We start from the raw sequence: 10,383 nt of genomic DNA on the forward strand, positions 1-10,383 counted from the left end.
TTCCACATTGCCAGGTAGATGTCAGTATTGTAGATGAACTGGAACAGCTTAGCTCGGGGTGTGGCAAGTTCTGGAGCACAAGTCTTCAGTACTATTGCTGGAATATTGTCCAGGCCCATAGCCGGTGCAGTATCCAGTGCCTTCAGCTGTTAGGTTCGGGTGATAGACTGGGCTGTGTTCATGACTCTGTAGTTTCTTACGTGACAACATCTTTGTGATGTTTAGGAGATGCTGGGCATAACTCCTGGTTCCTCTTCAAAACAGTACCGTAAGATTTTTTTTTTCATCCTCTTAAAAGGGCTGCCTTCCTGGTAGTGCAGCACTCCTTCAATACTGCACTGGAGTGTTGGTTTAGATTTCCTTTGGAAAGTGACTTGGACCTGCAGCTTTCTTACTCTGGTGAGAGTGCTACTAGCTGGGACATGGCTGAAACATGATCCTGATTCCTATTTGATGGCACCTGCAGGAACGTAGGTGTATGTGGATTTGGGGTGAGGATTAAACCTAGCTTGGCTCCGGGGTTCAATAAAATGTGCAGTTCACTGCCTAGCCTCTTAAGGGAAGGTACTGTCGGTATCTGTCCAGTCAAATGGCTTGTTTCTGTACTGTAAAACTCTATGCACTAGTGGTTTGTCAGCACCCATGGGACTGTACCATAGTGTTAATCACACTCTTCACCAAGGGAGAGGTGGGCAAGAAATATCGCCAGAGAAAATTTAAATGAACTGACTTCACAAGTTGTGAGGTTTCAATGTGCACTGCATTTACCTACCTGTCGTCTTCATCAAAGGTGTCGCCTGTTGCGGGAGGAGGACAGAAGTGTGAACGAGTACCCGAATCTAAACTATCCAGAGCTCTACATACTGAAAGGAGGATATAAAGCTTTCTTTCCTCAGTTTCCGGTAAGAAATTGCTCCCTATCTCTCTAGGACAATGCTTGCATGGTGCATTGTACAAACTGTTTCTTTAGGATTTTCAGGCAGTTGATTTAAGCAGGAAATTAATTCTGAATGCCGAGACACGAATTGAAGTGTCTTCATTTACCCTTTTTAAGCTCTGCTCTGTTGTCCGAGTTGAAAAGCCCACGTCAGACTTACACCATCATCGAGGCTGAAATCTCAATGCAGAATTGAGGGACTGCTGCGCTGTTGGAACTGTCGCCCTTTTGAATGTGACTCAAACTTTTGGTGTTTGCTGGTTTGAGTGGAAGCCAAAAGATCTTGTTCGCTAATTGAAGAGCCGCAAGTTCTGCCAGCATCCATGGCTCCATTGTTTGGTCAATCAACATTTATTAGGAGGTGAATTGCAATTGGCATTCTTCCTACCCTCCCTGCACCCTCATTGCCTCATGCCGACCATCAACTTGGATTGCTTCCAGCAGTTATCCACAAAGTGGAAATGGAATAAACCAGATTAATTCTGCCCACCATCAATTGCCCTTTGTTGACTTCGGCTCTGAGCAAATTCTGACCTTTCATGGTCTCTAACGTGGGGATCAAGAATCGGTGTAATGATGCGATAATGGTGCACCAGCTCCCTGTAAAATTGGCTGCAACCAGTACTCCAGTCTTCGCCTTTTTGTCATTCCCAACCCATGGCCGGCACAGATTCATTTTTCAGAGGACTTGGCAAGTTGCCTTGATGTTGGATGGACTTTACAGACAGGTACACAAATTCAGGTTGACATGAAGCATCTTTCTGGAGTTCATCTTTACTACTGTCCGATTTAAATATTTTAAATGTTTCTGAAAGGGTGGATCTTTATAGTAGCAGGGCTACTCTTGTGACTTTTTGAACATGCTTACACAAACTTAAGCAGTCAAAATTGCTCTGCTGCTCTTTTTTTTTTCCTAATGGTGAACAGAAAGCCTCTAGCTAGTGCTCAGCCCATGAGAACTCTCATTGCTAAAGGTGATGCGTGGTACGGTTCATCTCTCGATGAACCATTGCTTTGATTTTGGGTTTTTCAGGATGTGGCAGGGTCTTGACCACAAAGGCAAATGGTGTGCTGGTGACCTGCCTCCCCATGATCTGACTCTCTAGATTATGGTCTGTTCCAAAATTATTGTCTGGCTGATTTTACTGCTTTGCGTGTTGTCCTGCAGAATTACTGTGACCCACCGAAGTACTGTCCAATGGACCATGAAGACTTCCAGGAGGAGATGTTGAAGTTGCGGAAAAAGAGTAAATCCTGGGCAGGCGAGCGTCGGAGGTGGGATCTAATCTCGAGATTGAAGAAGATATGATTGGACGTGAGAAAAAGGCAATGGGATTCTCTCTCTTGCCCAAGTAGACACTGCCTTTTTACAGGTTACCTCATTCTGGAATGTTCCAACTCCACCATGCTCGTGTAGCAATGTTGTAGAGAAAGGTTCAGCTTCCAACCGAATCGTGGGATGTTGTGACATCAGAAAGCACAGACTATTCTCCATGTGGAACTGAAACAAAATGGATCTAGAATGCAAAGAGGTTTATTTTAGCCACTATACTTTTTAAAGAATTTATTTTAAGGATAATAATCTTAATTTTATAGAAATCCCCTCCACTGTTTTTGAGAAGTGATTTAACCTTCTGACATTCTCCTTCTTTCCACCCAACCAACATGGGCACAGATGGGCAGCAGAGATCATTAGTTTTATCAGTTTGCTGCCCTGCTGACTGTTAGCTGGCATGTTGCTCCAATAATTCCTTTGTGCTGTACATTCGCAATCTTGTGATCACTTGGTAGAGGCCTGTGAGCATGTCAGTCTGTCCACCTCCTCTATCTTCCATCGCACCCTTGCCTTGCGCAGGGAGGGAAACTAATGTGAGAATAATGACAAAATAACGTTCAATGCCCCATTCTATGCATTGCACTATGAACGGATGCTGTGAACCAAGTTTTTGTCTTGTTGATGTCTGTAGTATTGCAAGGTGTTTGCTGGTGAAGTAATCAAGTGACACGCACTGAAGAGCAATTACATGTGGTAACTACCCCAACCCTCCCTTTCTGGTAACAGCAGTACCTAGAAATGCCAATGCCAAATTGAGATTAAGGATAAAGCAGATACTTGATTGGTTAAGAAGCATTGAAAAAAGGAGTGACTGCCAGCTGCTTATTTAGTCCATGAACCTTTTTGCTCTTCATCAGAGCTTGTGCTGGTCAGTAAGTTACAGCTTACTGACAGAAGTTGCAGACTGAGCAGTAGACAAAAGCCAGAACGTCTTCCTTTACGATCGACAAACACGGTCAAGGGTACAGTTTTGCTCTGTTCAAATGTGTAGGTGAATGACAGAGGTAGGTGTGACCGCAATACAATAAGCATCAACCAGGATCGAATGCATTCATAGTCTCTTGGGCAGCTCTGCTTTCTCCTATCGCACGCCATTGCTAAACCAGCTATTTCCTGCATTGAGTCCCTGTTGGAAGTGTGAAGAGATATTCTGGGGAAGAATGCTGTGCTATATTGGGGAATGATGTGCAACACCAGGGTCAGGAACAAAAACGAATGTTTGGAAACACTCCAAGTCTGGCAGAAGATGTGGAGTTAATGTTTCGGATCTTGCGACTCTCCATCTGAACAGACCTGAAGTTAACTCTTTTTTTTTTCGCTCTTCGAACAAAAGAGAAAATGCTGGAAAATCTCAGCAAGTCTGGCAGCATCTGACATCCATCTGTTTCTCTTTTCCCAGATGCTGCCAGACCTGCGGAACCTTTCCAGCATTTTCTGTTTTTATTTCAAATTTCCAGTATTTACAGTATTTTAATATTATGGTTTTATAAGACCGGGTCAGGTTGCAATACTATTTATGACAAAATAGTGTACTACGATAACTTTACTTAGTAGGTGCCAGCATGTTGTTTGACTATGAAGGACACCACAGTAAGGCCTGATGACTCCAGCCAAATACCTATTCTCGCTTTCTGAGTTTTGGGAGTGAGTGCTGTTAACTATTGGGCTGTGGATGCCAGCACAACCTCCATGCAGTTGAATCGCCTTTCCACAAGTAAACTTGGGTGAAGTTTGGACCCTGGCTTCATCTGTTGTACATACACACATCTTTTTGTAACAGTAGTGGATGGCGATTTGCAATTCAAGCCCTTTCAGCCCTGAAAAGAGTTTTTACTTTAGGAAGAAAAAAATAACATCAGTGTTTTTAAAGGTATTTAATAATTTGATATTTCCTTTTTGAGAGATGTGTATAGTCATATTTTAAAAACAGGTTTTAATAAATGAGTAGGATATTGAGAGAATTGATCAGAAAAGAGGATGTTGTTCGTGACTAGCTAGTCAGAAAAAAACACATGTAGATTAGACTGTGATGAAGTGTCTTCACCCAGGCAGTGGTGAAGTTTGTGGTGAACTTATTGGGAATGCATATAATATTGATCATTTTTCTCTACATTGAGCTTCATTTGTAAGAAAGCCACATTAGACGTTTGCAAACGCGCTTACCGTGAGCACCTTAGCTACGGGAATCCATCGCACGCTCTTAATACTTTCGTCCTATAAAGATGGTACTACTTTATTTGAAGGATATAAAAATAAAAATAAAAATCCCCTCCATCCTTTCGCTCATCTCCCACACCAATCGGAAAAGGAACCAGAGACTGATATTCTGAGCCCTCCCACATATGATTCTGGCCAAGGGTAAGAATGTGTTGGATGTGGACTCCTTAGAATCTGGCCAACATGGACCACACGTGACTGTCAATCATCTTCAACCTTGAGCTAATTTGATTGCACACCAACAAATTTAAAGCAATGCTGCATTCTTCAATGCTAGTAATGAACGACACATCACCTCGTGGGTAATTTTATTATTATTAACCATGGTAAGAACTGCAGTCGCCTGTTGAAAGCCTCAAGGTTGAGGAGCTGGTGATTGAGCTGCACTTAGTTTCCAGTAAATTATTCTTGGCTGCGATTGTTCATGTTCAGCTAGTGAAAGGATGGGTTGGCATAGCTGTACTGTCAGATTAACGTTCATCGCACTTTGAAGTGGAGCTAACTAAACAAAGAATCGAACTTGAGCAGGTTCAACAACGGGCAGTATTGTTAGAGACCTGGCGCGGCCCTTGACCTTGATGTGCGGAGGGGTGGAAAGAGGAGCAAAAATAGTTGGTACGGTTCAAACTGAAAGCTGGTCCAAATATTTTTACTTTATTCTTTCATGGAATGTGGTCATCATTGGATAGGCCAGCTTTTATTGCTCATCCCCAATTGCCCTTGAGAAGGTGGTAGTTAACCACCTTCGTAAACCACTGCAGACCATGTCTTCTAATTGTCATTCCACATAAATTGGATCTAGCTCATGGAGTGAGCAAGATATTCCTTTACATGGCAATGATTAGATTTCCATCAATAAGGCTGATATTTTTTTCCCCCTCAAATCAATAATGTACTTGGTCAAATCCCTTTTATGTACTACTTACTGGTGGTAAGCGACCTTAATTGTTCAGTGCTTTGTTGAACTCGCCAATTGCATGGGGTGACAAAATCCAATCTTCTATGTATTTTTTTTTTTGCAACAGTGGTCTGTGGGAGGTAGGGGAGGGGGGCGGTTATTGTGGGCGGACTTTCCCGTACTTTGCACCCACCTCACTGTTTCTGTGTGATTGGTCAGTTTTACAGAATGCTTTGCTTTTGAGTAACTTTTTCAAAGCTGGAAGAGATCTCTTAAAATAACCCTATCTGCACCGTTGGAGGCAGTGCTACTCGTGAAAGAGCTGGAACGGAGTCAAAAGGGGTCTGGAATCTGGGCCACTAATAGTTGGAAAGCTATTGAATGCAGATGATTGGCTCCTTCTCCATACCTCAACCCCCTCTAACTGAAATAAAATAGTTCGCCCCTCTGAACATGGACCTGCTCAATACATTTAGTCTCTCATTTATCTGTGGGCGATTTACTATCACTCCCAAAATGTCACTTTTACATTTTAGAAAGGAAAGGCACCTATATCTGAAATGGAGAGGACATGTTATTCCAAATGTACCAAAATGTTATAATTGACACTTGCTAACTCTTGATATTCCTGCCTGTGCAGTGTTGGTTTGAAGTTGTACTCCAGTATTTGCACTGATATGTCGCACAGTCTTAAAATGTATTTTTATTAGTAAACATCATTTGTGTTGGGCTTTCTTACGCAGTGATCAAAGTTTATTTTTAAGCCTTCATTTTAATTTTCACTGCCTTTAACAGAACCTCCTAATCTCCAATGTTCCTGTTTGATGCAATACTGAGCCCATTAGAACCACCAAATGTCTGCCAGTAATTCAATTCAATATCTGTGTGTAAACCACTTTAATCTAAATGTAACTTGCTGCCTAGGGACAGTAATACATTTTAATCCAACACTGTAATAAAATCTGAGCATTCTACAAAGAGCCTGTTTCATTTCGATAAGTGAGTTTTAATGCGCATTATTATAGAAAATCACTTCCAAGAGCACAATTTGATCTCATCCCCATTCTCCTGATCCTTGCCATATGAGTGTGTTTCAGTTGGGGGAATGTGACGGTTGTGGTTTCTCGAGTGTTTTCCAACTTTTTTTTTTAAACCACCCTGGAAATGTTTAGTAAACGTTTGGTCAAATGTTCCAGGCATTCAGTGTGGGGAAATCTCGATGGAGCTGCTCCTCGTTTCCAACCTGCTGTTTTCAAACGTACAAGACCACGTGTGGAGCTAGAAGTAACGAAAAAGGAAGGAATACCCAAATCTGAAATGGAGTGGACACCTTATTTCAAATGTCCTAAAGCTTTATAATTAACTTTACACTGTCACAAACTCTTGACATTCTTGCCTGTACAGTGTTGGTTTTTTTGTTGTGCCCCAGTTTTTACACTGATGTGCAGCACAGTCTTAAAATGTATTTTTATAATTAAACAGTTGGTGCACAGGGTGTTGGCTTCTGGAAACTTGGTTTGCATCAGTTTGGGGCAGGACTGGGTGAGATTGCTTTAGTTTGCCAGCTATGGGTATCACTTGTAAATGCTGTGGGTTCATGAATTACTGACCAGGACTTTTAACAAAGAATATCTTGTTCACTAGCTTAGCAGGTACTTCAACACACACTTGTGCTCTGCGCGCACTTCCTTTGTTAGCACGTTGTCATGTGACCACTCTCTACAACTTCCCCCGTTTAGTTGGAACACCCGGTGGCATGAGATGTGGCAGTGTGTGTGTGTAGTGAACCACTGTGCACCTGTATTCGGGGATGTACGGTAGGACCTGCACTACAGGTTCACCGGTAGCCCCTGCCGACTAGCTCCGCCCACAAGGAGCCGTATAAATATGTGTGTACTCCTCCTAATCAGCCATTTCGCCAGCTACAGTAGGAGGCCACGCATCTGACTGTAATAAAGCAACAGTTGTACCAATCTGAGTCTTTCGTGCAATTGACCGTGCATCAGTGTGACAAAGAGCAAAGACAAGTACAGCACAGGGACAGGCCCTTTGGCCCGCCGACCATGCTGCCCATCTAATCTAAAACCTTCGACACTTCTGGGGTCCGAATCCCTTTATTCCCACCCTATTCATGTATTTGTCAAGGCGCCCCTTAAATGTCACTATCGTACCTGCTTCCACCACCACCACATCTGGCAGTGAGTTCCGGGCACCCATTACCCTCTGTTTTGAAAAATAAATAAATAAATTTGCCCTCGCTATATCCCATAGTAATTGACTTATCCCTGGGAAAAAGCTTCTATATCCACTCTGTCCATGCCCATCATAATTTTGTAGACTTCTATCAGGTCGTCCCTCGAGCTCCTTTGTTCCAATGAAAACAACATCTCCAACATAGCTAATGCCTTCTATACCAGGCAATATCCTAGTAAACCTCTTCTGTACACTCTCCACATCCTTCTGGTAGTGTGGCAACCAGAATTAAACACTATATTCCAAGTGTGGCCTAACTAAGGTTCTACATAGCTGCAGCATGACTTGCCAATTTTTATACTTCATGCCCCAGCCAATGAAGACTAGCATGCCGTCTGCCTTTTTGGTTATCTTCACCTGTGTGACATACTATATACAGTCCATTGTGTGACATACAAATTTAATGAGCTAACAATGCGTAACAACTTGCAAATACAGTGAGACACGGATTTAGCCGTTGCAGCATAGTCCATTGTGTCTCCTTCCCCCACCCTCTATCTAGTAGAAAACTGAAATTCGAAAGCCAGTTCTAGGCTAAGTGGTAATGAAGTTCTGGAGCCTTGTTTGGTTTACTTGGGCACCCTGAGCATGTGGTTACGGTCACGGCAGTTGATAGTGTTTGTATTCTTACTCTAACCAGTATCCTTGGTGTGGACGACCCAGAATGTTCCGTGGGTGCAGGGCTCACTCTATTGACCTCTGGAATAAAATACATGTCCATTAGTGTAGGGGAGCTGTGCCATAAGCCCGATACCTGAAGTACTGTGTCATCTGTTGCTGGTTCTAATGCCTGTAGAATGTGCTGGTGGGTGTACATAGTGGGCATCATCTGAGGCTACCATGTAATTGTTTGTTTGGTTGCAGGCCATGTCTGTGCACCGCTACCAACTGGTCATGGCTACTTGCGATCTTGATCCTGACTGCTTGACCAGGTGTTAAGCTGAATCTGTGGATATCAATCATAGTGTATTTTGCTTCTCAATCTGTGTTGCAGGAGGACATGATTCACATTAGTTTCAGGTTTGGGCTGCAGCAGTAGGAATCGTGTCCTGGTATATCTGGAAAAGAGTCGTGCTGACGAGTGCAGTATGGTAGTCTGTGTAATCTCGTGCACATTTCTCTCGAAGTCGCTTGGCTGAGCAAACCACCTGTACCGCCAAACCATTTAACTGTGGATATAGGGGGCTGTGCAAAGTCCTGTGTGTATGTAAAGTTATGAAATTCAGTATAAACGAATTGGCGAGTATTGCCTGCCAAGAGTCTCTGAGGGATGCAGTGTGTGGTGAAGTGTTTCTACTCATCATGTTGGGCAGGTAGTCAACTTCAAACCACCCAGCCTACAAATCAACTTGGACTAAATATTGTTTACTATTCCTTTTGAAATATCTGCTGCTGTGAATGACCATGGGAGGTCTGGGACCTCGTGTAAATGTACCAGTTCCTTTGCTTGTGCATATCTGGAAACTTCCCTTTCCATATCTGCCTACATGGTGGGCCAGCACAGTGATTCCTTGTCCAACCCACGGTACCATTGGTGATGTTGGGTGCAGGACCTCTGAAAATATATGTCTCTAATTCAGGATGCGTTCTCACTATCCTCCCTTTTTTAATATCATTTCTTGTACTATCCCCATCACGGAATCATTTCTGGTATGCTGTTGGACCTAAGCTGTAGTCACTGGAACGTGTTCTAACTGCACACAATAGAATATATTTTCTACTAAGTGGTATCTGACCAGAAGGCAAAGGCAAATGTGACAATTCTTCAGCATTGGCATGGCTCTCTGACCAATGCTATTTGATCTTGTAGGGATGTGCAGATAATATTAAAGACCATCCTTGGAGCCTACTTGCTTCCAACAAAGGAATACCTTTCTGTGTCCCAAAAATGTGTTAAGGGCTTGTGGTCAATCAGCAATCTGACGTGATGAGCAGATAAGCATTTTCTCACACCAAAAATAATACTCCGTGCCGTCTCTGCCAACCGACCATAGTTTGATTCAGCACTTAAGGTATGTGATGCAAACGGTATGTGATCCCGTACCAGCCTTCCCGGACAGGCGCCGGAATGTGGCGACTAGGGGCTTTTCACAGTAACTTCATTGAAGCCTACTCGTGACAATAAGTGATTTTCATTCATTTTTTCATTTCATTTCAAAAGCTTATTGATGTGTCTTCTCCAGAAGGTAGTATATGTAATACCACCACACCAACTCTATGCAGAAAGCATCAAGGATAACTTTGAATTGAAATGTACCAACACTTCTGATTTCTTCAGTGCTTCTCTAATTGACTGGTATGCTTATTCGCATTATGGTGTCCATTGCCATGCTTGTTTTATGCACAACAAAGTACGTAACGGTTTAAGAAGGGCTGCTATATTCAGGACTAATTTCCCACGTTAGTTAATTCGCCCTAGGAATGAGCTTAACTGTATTCCATTGGTCGTGGAGCCTCCATACTAGCCTCCATCTTCTTAGGTACTTTATATAAGCCCTTTCTATTGATCATATGGCCTAAATGTTGTATTGATGTTTGAAAGAGGTCACACTTCTCTTTCCTGAAGCAAAGATCATGCATCTGACCGTTTCAATGTGGCTTCTAAGTGATGCAAGTGCTCCTGTTCATTAGTATTAGTGATCAGTATATCATCGTAACACTGAACCCTGCAGACCGCTAAGGATATGGTCCATTGACCATTGAAATAAAACGGGTGCTGACGATATTCCAGAAGATATTCTG

The 10,383-nt window shown here is 42.8% G+C and overlaps 1 protein-coding gene across 4 annotated transcripts in view; it reads left to right on the forward strand.

Moving 5' to 3' along the window:
- Positions 1 to 6,835, forward strand: part of LOC119965080 (M-phase inducer phosphatase 1-B-like) — a 77,331-nt gene extending 70,496 nt beyond the window's left edge. For 3 of the 4 annotated variants that reach the window (XM_038795356.1, XM_038795355.1, XM_038795358.1), the window contains 2 exons: positions 791 to 902; positions 2,106 to 6,366. In XM_038795356.1, the coding sequence (XP_038651284.1) occupies positions 791 to 902; positions 2,106 to 2,246 (253 nt within the window). In that variant the 3' untranslated portion in view covers positions 2,247 to 6,366. Of the gene's footprint in view, positions 1 to 790; positions 903 to 2,105; positions 6,367 to 6,584 lie in introns of those variants that run through there. The other variant, XM_038795357.1, reaches the window with a different exon arrangement.
- Positions 6,836 to 10,383: the final 3,548 nt, after the last annotated feature.

This window comes from Scyliorhinus canicula, chromosome 4, assembly GCF_902713615.1.
Source record: "Scyliorhinus canicula chromosome 4, sScyCan1.1, whole genome shotgun sequence".
NCBI lineage: Eukaryota > Metazoa > Chordata > Chondrichthyes > Carcharhiniformes > Scyliorhinidae > Scyliorhinus > Scyliorhinus canicula.